The sequence below is a fragment of the Dreissena polymorpha genome, chromosome 7, assembly GCF_020536995.1.
Source record: "Dreissena polymorpha isolate Duluth1 chromosome 7, UMN_Dpol_1.0, whole genome shotgun sequence".
Lineage (NCBI taxonomy): Eukaryota > Metazoa > Mollusca > Bivalvia > Myida > Dreissenidae > Dreissena > Dreissena polymorpha.
Window position 1 is genome coordinate 2,989,272 of NC_068361.1, and position 15,953 is coordinate 3,005,224.

Consider the following 15,953-nt stretch of genomic DNA (forward strand, 5'->3'; position numbering starts at 1 on the left):
ACAAACAAGGTGTTCACTACATTAAATAGAATAATCCCCATCCCAATCAGCATTTAGCACTAATAATACACAAGTCATCGATTTTACTTTGTGAAAAGAACAAGTAGCTTGACCAACAAACACATACTATGTCGATTGTCCTCCTGCTTCATTGGTGACATGTTCCACACATTGTCTGGATCCCTCTTTTTACGATCCTGCCTCCCATCCTTTCTTTCCCCTCTATCAGACTTCTCGCGGGACTTGTCAGGGCGGTCCCAATGATTCTCCTTTTGTTTAGAGTCAGTCTTGTTCCTAGAGTCCCTTGTGTCGTAGGAACGGTCGGACTTCTCCTGGCGACTATCGCGTCTTTCGACGTGCCCATCTCTCGAGTCATGAGAAGTCTGCCTGTCGGGGCGTTTATCGCGAGGTTTATCATCACGTGTGGGAGGTTCATGGTCTCTGGGCTTGCTGTCCACCTTGTCATCACGATCATCTTTGGATTTGTTTCCTCTGCTCTCACTGAAAAAACAACATTTACATCAAAAGTAATTTTTATTGATTGGATAAGTACATCAAGTGAGCAGAATTGTTTAAACATTTCAGCACTGAAGAGGTTCCCATATCACAAATGCTCAGTAAATGCTAAAATTTACAAAATATAGGATCATACTCAGTAGGGTATTAGAGACAGTTTATTAAAGGAATAGAAGTACCTAAACACAAATACACATAATTTAAAGGTGAGGAGTTAAAATAGAGATGATCATCATGCAAACAAAAACATTGTGCATAAAAGTTTTAATCATTAGAAGGAGGAAGAAGACTGATAAATGCCCAGATAAATAGAGCACCTACCTATCAATCCTCTCCTGTCTGTCGGATTTCTCGGACGCGGGTGTCCTTCTTTCCTCACGTTCACTCTCTTCAAACAAGTCTTTCTGTGCAGGAGCTTCCTTTGTCTGCTCTGGTTCTTGAAAATCGTCCTCGTTTTCCTGATCCGATATATCCTCATACTGACTGTTGCTGTGATGTAAATAGTCCATGGGGCCAGCTCGGTTGGACTTCGGGTAATCTCTGAAGGCATTCAATCGAATCACATTACAAACCATAGTTTGACCTAAATTTCAATAGGAATTATCTACTGTTCAAGGTCACTGCATCTTCAAAGTATGAGGCCCATCACTCAATCATTTGATGACATATCAAACGGAAACCAATTTAACACAAATCGACATAGTGAGAGCGACCTTTGACCCAGTGACTCAAATATCAATAGGGGTCATCTACTGTCCAGGGCAAATGCACATGTGAAGTTTAAAGCAAATCAGTGAATCAGTTGACGAATTATTGATGGGAAACAATTTCCAGCGCAGTAATTTTGGGCAAAAACAAGAGATGTGTTTGTCAGAAACACAATGCCCCCTATTGCGCCACTTTGAAGACATATATTTGACCTTTGACCTTGACTTTTCACCACTCAAAATGTGCAGCTCCATGCGATACACATGCATGCAAAATATCAAGTTGCTATCTTCAATATTGCAAAAGAGATGGGCAATGTTGAAGTTTTCGGACGGACGGACATACTGACGTGAGACAGTTCAACTGCTATTTGCCACCCTACCTGGGGCATAAAAAAGTCACTGGAGAAGCACACTATAATATAACCAAAATCACACACACACACACAAACAAATCAGTATTGTGGTTTAAGCATTTGCTGCTGTCGCCTGAAGGCCAACTTCCTTATAAACAGTAATAGAAAAGAATTGTTACCACTGAATGAGGCATTAAATTAAAGGATGTTTGCTCAGCGTCTAGTTTGATAGAATCATAGTCTATTCATAGGATTGACAGATATGACAGACATCATCGCAAACTGTGTCCACAAGTCACAAGTGAGTTTAGCCATCATAATATGACCAAAATACTTTTGAAAACAAATGACCAAAGCAGTATTGTGATGAAAGCAACCGTTACCTTCTGTAGTCATCCTGTTCCCCGTACATGCGTGGTTCAAACATTTGCTGCTGTCGCCTCATCGCCTCCTCGTACTGCTGTTGCTGTTGCTGCTGATATGACGCAGCCCTGCTGTCACGCTCCTCCTGGCTCTCTGTGCCCGAGCCGTGACTGTCCGTACGTGTGCGACGTGGTGGCATACCTGGGTACATGTGCATACCTGAAATGATGGGACAAATTAGGACACAATGGAACAAATGAGGACAAAGAGGGACAAATGAGGGCATAATTAGACAAGAGGGCCTGAAAGGCCCAAAGTCGCTCACCTGAGATTCAAAGGAACTGACCTGTTCTGTGCAGCCCAAGATATCATTAAAACAATATGTTCTTACCAACTTTCATGACTAGTGAACACCCTGGCAGCCATGTTTTTCAACAGACCAGAACCATTTTCATACACATCCAAGATATCATTTAAACAAATATACTGACAAAGTTTCATGAAGATTCATAAGTCCAAATAAGGAAAAATGCCCCTCCCATTGGTTTTTCATGTTTTTCAAGCAACTGGAACCACTTTCTTACTTGTCCAAAATATAATTGGGACAAATCTTCTGACAAAGTTTCATGATGATCGTACAATGAATATGGCTTCTAGAGTGTTAACAAGGTTTAACTATAGCTATATGAGGAAAAATGCCACGCCCCCTTGGCGGCCATGTTTTTCCACCAACCTGAACCATTTTCAAACTCATTCAAGATAACATTGGGACAAATCATCTGACCAAGTTTCATGATGATCGACAATAAATGTGGCCTCTAGAGTGTTAACAAGGTTTTACTAAAGCATGATATAAAGCCAGATTAGAAAAAATGCTCCGCCCCCTGGTGGCCATGTTTTTTAAGCAACCGAAACCATTTTCAAACTCATCCGAGATATCATTAGGACAAATCTTCTGACCAAGTTTCATGAAGATCGGAAAATAAATGTGGCCTCTTAAGTGTTAACAAGGTTTTACTATAGCCATATAAGGAAAAATGCCCCACCCCCTGGCAGCCATGTTTTTCAACCAACCAGCATCATTTTTGAACTCATCCAAGATATTATTGGGGTGAAGCTTCTGAGAAAGTTTCATGAAGATCGGACAATAAATGTGGCCTCTAGATTGTTAACATGATTTTTCTATAGCCATATAAGGAAAAATGCCCCGCCCCTTGGCAGCCATGTTTTTCAAGCAAACGTAACCATTTTCGAACTCATCCAAGATATCATTGAGACCAATCTTCTGACCAAATTTCATGAAGATTGGACAATAAATGTGGCCTCTTGAGTATTGTTTAAATTCATTCAAAATGAGGAAATCATATGGAATCGGGTAGTATATATATTTTTAAGTAATATGCATCGTAGCAAATGAAATACAAATTTTAAACATACCCTGCATGTCCATTGGTGGTCTTGGACCATATCCCATGAACTGCTGCATGGGGTTCCAATATGGGGCACCCCATGAGGTTGGTGGCCCCTGTCCAGGCCTCATCTGGGCCCCAGGGTGGGGCTGGGGGGAGGTGGGCGTGGCCTGGGACGACTGGGGAGAGTGCGGGGGCTGACTGCGTGGCGAGGTTACCCCCTGCTGATCCCCTCCAGAGTGCTGTTTCTGGAAACGAGGTGGCATGCCAGGCCGGGAGTAGGCCTTGTGCTGGCTCTGAGAACCCTGCAGGGCAATGGGCAACATAAGATTACAATGCAAGTTAAGTGAAGTCTGAACTTTAAAAGGGCGTCTTTAGATATATTCTATAGAGTGGTGATTGAATATACAAAACTTGCTAAAACAAAGAAAAGAAAGTTGTTACGTTTGTATTAGGTTAAGTGAAATATCTTTAAAAAGTATTAGGTATTTCTGATATTTCAATTCAAACGACAAATATACTTTATTTACCTGTTTATGTTGATCATGTTAAATTTAAACTTTTTTATTTTTTCATTCCATGGAATCAAAATTATTAGGTCCTTAAAATTCAGCCAGCGTTGATTTGAATGTTAACATAAAATGACAAACTAAGACATTTCAATCATCATTTTAGCACCTTCAATTGGGAAGTTTGAATGCCCATTTGGGAAAAACATATTGGGAATGGGGCAGAATACAACCCCATATTAAACAAAAAGAAACCCTTAAGAGTCGAAGTTAAAAAAAATATTCTGAACATGGAACAGGCTTAATCAGAAAAATTCTTAAGGTATGATGATAAGACATCACAAAACTTGCTGAAACACTGAAAAGCCACATAAGGAAGTTGTAAAGTTTGTGTTTTTTATTAACCCTTTGCATGCTGGGAAATTTGTCGTCTGCTAAAATGTCATCTGCTGAATTTCTAAAATTAGTATTTTCTTTGATTTTTTTTCAAAGAATATTATCAGAATAGCAAACAAGAATATTATCATAATAGCAAACAGTTTGGATCCTGATGAGACGCCACGTTCTGTGGCATCTCATCTGGATCCAAACTGTTTGCAAAGGCCTTCAAAATTCGGTTCCCGCACTGAAAGGGTTAAGTGAAGCATCTTGAAAGAGTATAAAGCGTTTATTCAAATCACCTTTACACAAATACTTAACTAAAGGTTTATGCTGATCATGTTATTAGTTTATTATAAGTTTGAATTTAACTTTTTATCAAATCAAAATAAGTTAGTGCTTTCAGACACCCGAGAGTCGACAAAATGTTTGTCATCATAGACAAACTATGACATTTCAATCATCATCAAGCATTTACAATTTTTTTTTAATGGTTCATGTTGCTCAAAATTTAAAAAGAACATCCATCTTTCCTTTAAACATGTTGTGAATGGTCGCTTAGAAAACACAGTGTTCTCCTGAAGCACCTGGCGATTTCACCGGCCACTAACAATCTTTGCGCCGGCTACTTTTCCTCAGAACAGCAATTCAAAACAGGGCGATAAACACCCATTTTAGTTCTTAGTCCCTGGCTACTTTGAAAATATAATTGGCTACTCAAATTTTTATGGAAAACACAGATACACACATAACATATTTTGTACATAAATAAATGTAAACAACTTTCAGCACTCACAGCCACAAGATATTTTGGGTTGATTTAGTTCGAACTTTTTTATTTTAGCTTGATTGATAAATTGCCTAAAATATATTTGAATTTTCAGGACATTCTTTATCCTTTTAAAGAAAATATCTTGGGAGAATATAGGGAATAATAATACGCCCCTTCCAATGGAAAAGGGCTTTAAATCTTATCTGCTACTGACCTGTGGATATTTTTGTCCATCCCTGGACTGCGGCCTATCGCCCTTGTCACTCTCACTCTCACTGGTACGACTGGAGCGGGAGTCCAGCTTACTGCCAGCATCCATATCGGCCTCCTCACCATCACCGTCAATCTGAAAACACATCGGAGACTGTATAACATTCTGTAATGAGAAGAATTTTATCTTCAAAATACTTACACTCAAAAGCAGTTTATGTAATTGTGAGCCCCCATGGAAACACGTGTTAAAATGCAGAACACTTTCAGGTGAGAAGAACAAGTATTTTCCAAGTAATAACACTCTAAAGCAGTTACTGTAAATTGGAGACTTATTATTATTTGATCATCATGAAGTGAGAATGATAACGAAGCTTAACTCAAAACCTAATAACAAGGTATAGTATTAATCCAGACAATTTTCACAAAAGAGTTATCATTTTTATAGAAGTTGAGAAAAACCCATCTAGTTCACTACAACTAATCACCTTTTTTTTACACCCCCCCCCACCCCTCAAATCACAAAATTTTTCAAAGCAGCACTGTCAATTTTGCCCAATTTACACTTTGAGGCAGGAAGTTGTGGAAGCCCAAGAGCCGGACATTGTCCTTTTTCTAGGCTCGCTGAGAGATGGCCTTTATAAAACAGCAGAAACCACATGAATTTTGACCCAGCACTGTTAATTAAGCCAAATTAACATTTTGAACCAAGGTGAGAAAGCACAAATTAATATTTTCAACGAAAGTGAGGTAAGCCCCAGTCCTGTACCTTGTCGTCCTTTTTCTTTGCACGCTCATCTAGAGCCTTGAGTTTCTCCTGGGCTGCCTTCTTTCTCTCCAGCTCCATCCTCTTCTCCTCCTCCTCCTTGCGCTGTCTGGCTCGCTCTACGGCAGAGGACAGCTCCTCCTTGCGCTCCTACAACAGTACATAGGCATTCAAATACTGAACTTATCACACCAGAGTATACGACTTCTAATTTCTTAATGTTTTTGAAATTTTTCCAAATGTAAGACCAACCATGGTTTATAACGCATTTACTAACATCTAATATTTTTCGAATTTTTATCTGCATATAAGACGCACCAGAGAATAAGACGCACTTCCTAATTTCTTATATGTTTTAGTTTAACCAAATAAAAGACGCACTAAAGTATATATTAGTGGAGGCCATATAGGCACTAGCGCAGGGCTGGGATACAAATAAGAAGGCAGCATTGGCAACTCAAGTTTGCGCTGGGCCCCTTAATTTTCTGGGAAAAGTTGTATGTCCTCATTACATTTCACTTTGATGAAGGCATGGAAATACTGTATTTTTCGATTTATTTTCGGGGTTTGGATTGGAGTATTAGACACATTTCTTATTCTAACAATTTTCTAATTTTGTCCTCATGTAAGACATACTTTGGTATAAGACGCATCTCCCAGTTTCTAACATTAATTGCATTGTGTCCATATATAAGTGTACAAGAGTGTAAATAAGTAGGGGCCTTATGGCAACTTGCCAAGAGAATTGATATCTTTAATTAGGGTTGGGTCCCTAGATTCTCTTGGAAAAGTTGAATGTCCTCTTTACAGAAAGTATCAAAATGCAAGTTGATACTCCTGCCGAGTTTTCATTAATTAATTTTAATTAATTAATTAGTTAATTTTAAGCAAATCTTGTAAGTGTTGTTATAAATCACACTTAATGAAACCCCTGCTATCATATGGCGCCTAGTATTGTTAGTGGGGCTCTAGACAATGTAGAACCATGTGTCCTCTGATATTATAGAAACAGGCTTTTTGTCTTGGAAGCTCTGATAAAATTAGCATATGAAAAATAGGAAGGCACAAAAAAAGTCCTACAAATAAAAGGGCATGAAGGGAAAGACAGTTCAGATAAGTATCTTGCTGTGGGGAATATAATATATAAAGTTAATCTTTGAAGAACATTTTACTTTGGCAAGAGGAATTGATGTCATCATAGACACAAAAAGAATTTCAATTATCATCAAGCATTCACATTTTTATTAACTTGGTTATGTTGATCATGTTATCCTCCAAGTTGATTTTTACATTTTCTGAAATACAAACTAATGAGTGCTTTCAGTTCGGCGAGTGAAATGGATGTCATCATTGACAATCTACGACATTTCAATCATCATCAAGCACTGATACTTATGAAGTGTAAATGATGCTAGCATGCTCAACTTTGTGTTCATGTCAGAGGTTTCTTGAGTTTCCAGTCCAACATTAACCTGACTTTAAAGAGGCGCATGTGCATATTCTAATTATTGAGATTTGATATAGTCCGTGAGCTTACCAACATTCACAATATTCAGCTGAGTGGACTCAACAGTGTAGCAAAACAAATTCCTGAATGTTCAAGTAGACTGAGCCTATAAGAGACATGTTACCTGTCGTTTCTGTCTCCACATCTCGTCATCATCATCTCCCTTCTTGGCTGGGTCTGTTACACCTGCCGGCCCTGCAGGTCCCATGTGAGGCTGGGGAGGGTGACCTCCAAACGGCAGGCGCTGAAACACAGCGGGAAACCAATTCACTTCTTGTGAGGTCTTCACATTTAAATTTAGAATGGTGAAAAGTATTTAGCATCCTTTTTTCTCTCTTTTTTTTTAAAGATTTTATATATTTTTACTTCGACTTTGTTTTAACTATCATATGACATTATTTTCTGTAAATATAACCCTCTATGATATATTATCATAGACAGGGTCCATTTAACTTAACATGCTGCTCTACTCGACCTTGCAAGAATTTGATGTAATTTTGTCTATCAATCTTAAGACAGAACCCTTGACAATACATGGAATGGCATTTAAATCACAAAGCTATGATGGTCTGTTTGGCAATACAATACCTTATGATGATATAGTGGGAGCATTTTGGATTGCTTAATTGCAAAGCATTTGTCCTGAACAGAAATTGATTGTGTTTGTGAAATTGTGATCCACTTCAACTAATTTCAAATATACCTACAAATATTAGTAATTTAACATATCAATATAGAACAACTATGGGCACACTGATGGTGTTTCTCAGCATTTGTAGTCCTTTCTAGCCTAGGCTACACTTTTAGGGTCTTTGAGCGTCCACTTTTCCTGCTGATGAATGTACATTTACAGTGTTTGTTTACCTGGCCAGGGCCATGTGGGGGCACACCCATTCTGTAGTGTGGGGGGTAGGGGCCCCGCGGTCCCATGAACTCAAATGGAGGCATCCAGCCCCTCTGAAATTGTACACAGAAACAGTTTATATATCCGTACTTATAGCAACCTTCTTTCTTTTACTTAAAGACAATGATATAAGTTCTTTATGTAAGCCTAGAATGAATGTAACAATATTTTTTGTAAAAATATAATGAGACTTTCTTTACAAGTTGATTTTATTTATGAACCCATGCAAACAGGAATATTGTTTAAGCATACAAAATGTAATGGTATCTCTGTTGTTGTTTTTAAATTTTAAGTTCTAAGTCATTATTTCTTCACAATCATGCAGTTTTCTCCTACCACTGAATATTGACCAAGCATCCAAAGTCTCTTCTTTGACTTAACTGCTTCTTGTGATGTCATACAGCACATTTTTTGCCCCATAAATTATTAAACAGGTCCATCACCCCACCATCCCCAAAACATGCCAGAAGCCTCAAGTCAAATTTCTTAATTTTGTAAGTCCCTACCTCCATGCCTGGGTGTGGTAGTCTGCCCCTGAACTGCGGTGGCATGGGTCCTCCCTGCATCCAGGCCTCCCTTGGAACTGGAGACTGGTCCCCACTTGCCTGTCAGCACACACATATTAGCCTTGTTATGGGAATACTGGGCTTAATGCATGCAGGCCCAGGATAATCTGGGACAACATTTAATGCACATGCAGTAAGCCCAGTTTTCTCAGAACCAGTGTCATATAATCATGTTCTTAAGCTGTATGTTGGGATTTTTTCTTCTGCATACAACAGTTAGATATCAAATATGCTCAAAGAAATGGTAATTAAAATTACATTGATTGATTATTTACATCTTCCTTCTAAAGGCTGTACTTAACACGATGATCGTGGAAGTATTTAAATTATCTTTTTAATTGAAAATAATTGAAGCTTTGAAATAAACCAAATCAAAGAAGCAGATCTAGTCTAAAAAGAATTTTCCTAATATTAAGCTAATGAAACCATTCCATCTGGTATACGGCATATATTTCACTTCTTTAAACAACTACAGCCAATAAAAATTTAGCCAAACACAACAACCTTACACTAGATACAATCATTATGTTTTATTTAAAGATGATTAAATGCAAGCTTTTGTAGATTATACATAGTTCAGCATGTAAGATAAGACTTATTAATGATTAATATAAAGGATTTCATCCAACAGATATTCCAAGATGTTCCCAGTGAGAGCATACAATACTACAAACAGCTTACACCAGTGACACACAAGTTCTACGTGTTAATCAATGCCCTTTATTATCCTCCAATGATCTATATTCACCTTTTTCAAATAGGACCCCCTTCCAATTGTGACCTACATACCTTTTTATAATAGCAATTAACTGGTTATTTAATGTATCAAAATTTCTGCAAAGGTGAGGGAATGTGCAGTGGAATTCTGACTTTAACTCTGAGTGTTAAATGACCGCAACATTGGATTTCAGAAAAGAAGCATACATTTTTCTGTACTTAAATGATGCACGGAAAGTGCTTATTGCGAAGAATGCAGTTACAAGGGGTGTGACTGTACACATGGCTTACTCTTATGTCCTCACACTGAGCACTAGCCAGACAACAAGCGGCTTGTCAACTATAATTTGGATCTAGACTTGCAGAATAAGTAATGTTATCAAGTCTGGCTAGAAATCCACCAGTTCACTTATAATATATTGATTGAATCACAATGCCTGTAGAGACTCAGATTGAGAATAATGTACCCAAACTCCATGCTAAGCGGAACAAATTTTGCTTTACTTTAAAACAAATTCAGAAGACTGAATATCTATCTGTAAAACAACCTGGTGACAGAATATATCAAAGAAATTAGCTTTAGAAGAAAGAAGACAGAAATCACACCCTTATAAAACTTTGTTATTGAAAGATTCAAACCAAGACTGCAAGTGCGAGACGAGTGCATCAGTGGGGAGTGCTAGATGCTCTTTTACCTCGATCTCCACCGAATCATTTTCCACCGCCCTAAAGGCTGCGTCCTCGATAGTCAACCCCAAGGCTATGTTACCATCAACAGTACTTGCGGGGTTATCTTCACTTGCCTTTCTGCGTTCTCGACGTGGCTCCATTTCCTCTCCGTCATCACGACTTGATCGTGACTCTTTATCGCCACCTGTTGAAGACCTCTCCTCACGATCCTTGTTACGTTTGCTGCAATAAAAGGTTAAAATTTTAAGGATGGGTTTAAAGTCTGATCTTGATATTGACGACATCTTTAGCAGACTTTCACACTTACATTAACTCCTCAATAATTGGGATACAGGGCGTCTGTTTACACTCGGCGCAGTATGCAGCCACATCACAATGGCTTATTTCCCTCAAAGGTAACATTCATATTCAAGAAAGGGTGAAGAAAGGAAAGAGTGGAATTAATTTTTTGCTCAGAAAACTTCCCGTGGTCTGGGCAGGATTCGAAACAGGGACCTTCCGATTACTAGACTAGCATCCTACCACCAAACCACTGTAACCACACTATACAATACACAGAAACAATAACCGCTCCAATACACACATGCAATAAACAAATTCCTGGTTAATTTTGCAAGTAATATGAAAGTCACGAAAAGAATTTGCATTGGGAACATTAGACATACAAGTGTTGACAAAAAATCACCAAACAGATTAAAGGCAGTCAGAATCGGAATTCATATACAACAGAAGGCAATTTGAGAAACAAATGGTTTGAAACATGTGCTTCACTTTCACAAATACCAAATATTCTCAAGTCTCAAGGTACATTACAGCAAATAATAGTTTGTCAACAGTTCTCATGGCTCTTTTTCCTTCTGTGAGAATTGCTGTCTTTCACTATTTTGGGAAATTTGCAGCACAAGAAGTTTGTGACTGACTTTTTACAATTATAGAAAGTTTGCGACTCACTTTTTCACAATTTTGAACAGTTTGCGACTCACTTATTTACAATTGTGAACAGTTTGCAACTCATTTTTTCACAAAATGAGGGGCGGATGGGGGGGTGGGGGGGGGGTGGGGGCAAAGCTGCTTCACAAAAATCAGAAAAAAAGCCCTGCTTTTAAGGTACAAAAAGTTGCTTTTGACTGTACATCTGTTGTAAGTAATCAACAATTATTTATAAGAGCTGCACTTTATCATTTTCCTAGCAATCAACTGAATAATTCAGAATTTTCACAAAACATTAAATGAAATGAAAACAAAATATGCTGAAACATACGTACCTTCTCTTTGTCTCCCCATTTTCATTTTCTTCTTCATCACTGAATACCAGTTTCTCACTGAAAATGAAAACACAAGGCTTTAAATTAAGTCACAATCAAGTGTTTTTGGAAGATTTTAGGGCCCCATTCCAAATCTTAACAAGAGCACCGCAGAACGGGTGCCAACGCTCTGCTGCGGGTGCATTTTTTAGCAAGAGCACCCAATGCCTTGCGGTTGCAGACCGCTCATCTATTTTCCTATCTCAATTTTAATCACAAAGAGGGGAGGGGTGTATAGTGTGTGGGTGGGGTCATTAATTACATTATCTTCCAAAACTACCAAAAAAAAAGCAAAAAAAATATAAAAATCCATTTTTTTGTTTTTCAACCATGTTAAAAAAAAACACAAGATGTGTTTGTCAGAAACACAATGCCCCCTATTGCGCCGCTTTTAAAAAATTTATTGTTTTTTTTTTTACCTTGGACCTTGAAGGATGACCTTGACCTTGAACTTCCACCTCTCAAAATGTGCAGCTTTATGAGAAGGCCGCTTTGAAATTATTTTTTTTTTAACCTTTGACCTTGAAGGATGACCTTGACCTTGAAGAATGACCTTGACCTTGAACGTCCATCATTCAAAATGTGCAGCTTCATGATAACGCCGCTTTGAAATTTTTATTTTTTTGACCTTGAAGGATGACCTTGAACTACCACCACTCAAAATGAGCAGCTTCATGAGAACGCCGCTTTGAATTTTATTTTTTTACCATAAAGGATGACCTTGACCTTGAAGTTCCACAACTCAAAATGTGCAGCTTCATGAGATACACATGCGTGCCAAATATCAAGTTGTTATCTTCAATATTAAACAAGATGTGTTTGTGAAACACAATGTCCCCCTATATGATGTTTGACCTTTAAGGATGACCTTGACCTTGTGAAGGATGACCTTGACCTTTCACCACTCAAAATGTGCAGCTCCATGAGATACACATGCATGCCAAATATCAAGTTGCTATCTTCAATATTGCAAAAGAATTCATAAAATAAGCAATTTGGGCCACATATATTTGACCTCTGACCTTGAAGGATGACCTTGACCTTTCACCACTCAAAATGTGCAGCTCCATGAGATGCACATGCATGCCAAATATCAAGTTGCTATCTTCAATATTGCTAAAGTATTTATAAAATAAGCGATTTGGGCCACATATATTTGACCTCTGACCTTGAAGGATGACCTTGACCTTTCACCACTCAAAATGTGCAGCTCCATGAGATACACATGCATGCCAAATATCAAGTTGCTATCTTCAATATTGCAAAAGTATTCATAAAATGAGCGATTTTGACCACATATATTTGACCTTTGACCTTGAAAGATGACCTTGACCTTTCACCACTCAAAATGTGCAGCTTCATGAGATACACATGCATGCCAAATATGAAGTTGCTATCTTCAATATAGCAAAAGTTATTGCAAAATGTTAAAGTTGGCGCAAACAGACCAACAGACAGGGCAAAAACAATATGTCCCCCACTACTATAGTGGGGGACATAACAAGTTATGGCCAATGTTAAAGTTTTCGGACGGACAGACGCCATATATTTGACATTTGACCTTGAAGAATGACCTTCACCTTTCACCACTCAAAATGTTCAGCTCCATGAGATACACATGCACGCCAAATATCAAGTTGCTATCTTCAATATTGAAAAAGTTATGGCCAATGTTAAAGTTTTCGGACGGACAGACACCATAAATTTGACATTTGACCTTGACCTTTCACCACTCAAAATGTGCAGCTCCATAAGATACACATGCATGCCAAATATCAAGATGCTATCTTAACAAGTGAAAAAGTTATGACCAATGTTTAAGTTTTTTTTCGGACGGACAAACAGACTGGTTGACACTGACGGACAGTTCAACTGCTATATGCTACCCTACCGAGAGGCATAACAAATTATTTTTTTTGGGTGGGGGTAGGGGGTATAGTGTGAGGGTGTGTCGTGGGGGGGGGGGGGGGGGGAGGCGTGGGGGATGGTTTGGACGGAGTCAATTGTGGTTTGTCAGGTAAGAGTTGTTTTGTCAAAGTATCAATCGAATCTAATCATAAATACAGTATTGGCAATTTTAGCAAAATTAAATAATTTGACCTTGAGAGTCAAGGTCATTCAAAGGTCAAGGTGAAATTCAACTTGCCAGGTACAGTACCATCATGATAGCATGAAAGTATTTAAAGTTTAGAAGCAATAGCCTTGATACTTTAGAAGTAAAGTGGATCTAAACACAAAATGTAACCATATATTCAAAGTTACTAAGTCAAAAAAGGGCCATAATTCCATAAAAATGACAACCAGAGTTATGCAAGTTGTCCTTTACTGTACCCTTATGATAGTTTGCGAGTGTTCCAAGTATAAAAGCAATATCTATGATACTTTAGGGGTAAAGTGGACCAAAACACAAAACTTAACCAAATTTTCAAGTATAAAGGGCCCATAATTCCGTCAAAATGCCAGTCAGAGTTACATAACTTTGCCTGCACAGTCCCCTTACAATAGTAAGTAAGTGTTGCAAGTATGAAAGCAATGGCTTTGATACTTTAGGTAAAAAGTGGACCTAAACACAAAACTTAACCGAAATTTCAATTTTCTGAGTATAAAAAGGTCACATAAATCTGTCAAAATGCCAGTCAGAGTTAGATAACTTTGCCAGCACAGTCCCCTTACGATAGTTAGTAAGTGTAGCAAGTATGAAAGCAATGGCTTTGATACTTTACGAAAAAAGTGGACCTAAACACAAAACTTAACAACATTTTCAATTTTCTAAGTATAAAAAGAGCACATAATTCCGTCAAAATGCCAGTCAGAGTTACATAACTTTGCCTGCACAGTCCCCTTACAACAGTTAGTAAGTGTTGCAAGTATGAAAGCAATGGCTTTGATACTTCAGGAAAAAAGTGGACCTCAGGGGTTGAAGAATTTTTCCAGAGCCACTCGCCCTGCAGGGCAAGTAGGCCTGACAATCCACTCGCCCTTCACTTTAATCTACTCGCCCTGCATTAAAAAAATAGATATCTATATTTATAGTTATGATCAACCAGAACCTTCTAAACCTATTTAACATAGTGACACTAAACTGCAAACAAATTATCTACATTATCTGATGGATTATATTTGCTTTCCTTTCTAATTCTTTCTGTTCCCTGTCGCCACCACCTTGCAGATATTTTTAAATAGAACCCTTTTCCATTTTAATATATCAGACGAACTTTTACTGAAAGACACGCTTGATTGACAAACGTTTACAATATGGTAAATTTTGCCAAAGGCTTTTGATCACGAAATTCGGAATTATTCTGTTTATTAATAATTATTTTTTTCTGTTTATTTTTAATTAAATATAAGAAGTATTATAATTAACCAGTGATGTATTATTGTTTTATTGATATTTACATTAAAATTCACAGACTGACCAATATATTTAACAGTTTTATTCACTTTTAATCGATTAGCTAAGAGCACTGACAACAACGAAAAGATTGCAGCCGATTTCGAGAATTATTTTTACTGTGCCCGTGACGTCATTTTTCATTGTCAAAACGAAAGTGCAGTTTCTTTGCAGTGATTTTTTTTTGCTTTAATTTGTTACAGCCTGTGCCTTTTGAATTGGGGAAATTAGCGCGATAAACCGTGAAATTGGGAAAAATAGCGCGATAAACCATGAAATTGGGAAAAATTAAGCATTATAAATAGGATTATAAGTAACAGAAGTAATATGGTGTTTAAGTGCATGTTCAGGGAGTTTTCTAGAAAAGGAGTATGGTCAAATTGGTTTGTTTTTTTAATCAATAAAAGTGGCAAGTTTGGGAATGATTTATGGACAAAAATGACTAAATTCAAGTTATATATTTTGTAATATGTTTAAAAAATAAAGTTGAGACCTAGATTTAAGAAATCATAATTAAGATATATGAGACTTCTTTCTTAAAAAAAAAATTGTTGGGCTTTTTTTGGGAAATTTTGGTCAGAATTTTGGGAAAAAACGTGTATTTTTGCGATTGGGAAGCAGCCGAAATTCGGCTGTAAATTTGAGCAAAAAAAATCACTGCTTTGTGTAATAAACGTATGTTTTGTTTGTTCGAAAAATTGTTCGCAATTTGTATCGACGTGGAAGGAGTTCTGGAACTGAATTTATATTTCTCAACTTGAAAAACAGCACTCGCCCGGTCGGTCGAGTATTTAACAAATTTTACTCGCCAGACCGTCAACTTCACTCGCATATGCGAGCGGTCGAGTGGATTCTTCAACCCCTGGACCTAAACACAAAACGTAA

At 37.7% G+C, this 15,953-nt stretch overlaps 1 protein-coding gene across 3 annotated transcripts in view; it reads right to left on the reverse strand.

Annotated features, from left to right (window-relative positions):
* Positions 1-15,953, reverse strand: part of LOC127837181 (protein PRRC2C-like) — a 54,660-nt gene that overhangs the window by 26,341 nt on the left and 12,366 nt on the right. For 2 of the 3 annotated variants that reach the window (XM_052364101.1, XM_052364100.1), the window contains exons 10-20: positions 11,636-11,692; positions 10,376-10,592; positions 8,904-9,002; positions 8,358-8,450; positions 7,618-7,737; positions 5,990-6,136; positions 5,225-5,356; positions 3,380-3,656; positions 1,963-2,161; positions 838-1,056; positions 128-501 (exon numbers count right to left, since the gene is read on the reverse strand). In XM_052364101.1, the coding sequence (XP_052220061.1) occupies positions 128-501; positions 838-1,056; positions 1,963-2,161; positions 3,380-3,656; positions 5,225-5,356; positions 5,990-6,136; positions 7,618-7,737; positions 8,358-8,450; positions 8,904-9,002; positions 10,376-10,592; positions 11,636-11,692 (1,934 nt within the window). The remainder of the gene's footprint in view (positions 1-127; positions 502-837; positions 1,057-1,962; positions 2,162-3,379; positions 3,657-5,224; positions 5,357-5,989; positions 6,137-7,617; positions 7,738-8,357; positions 8,451-8,903; positions 9,003-10,375; positions 10,593-11,635; positions 11,693-15,953) is intronic. The other variant, XM_052364102.1, reaches the window with a different exon arrangement.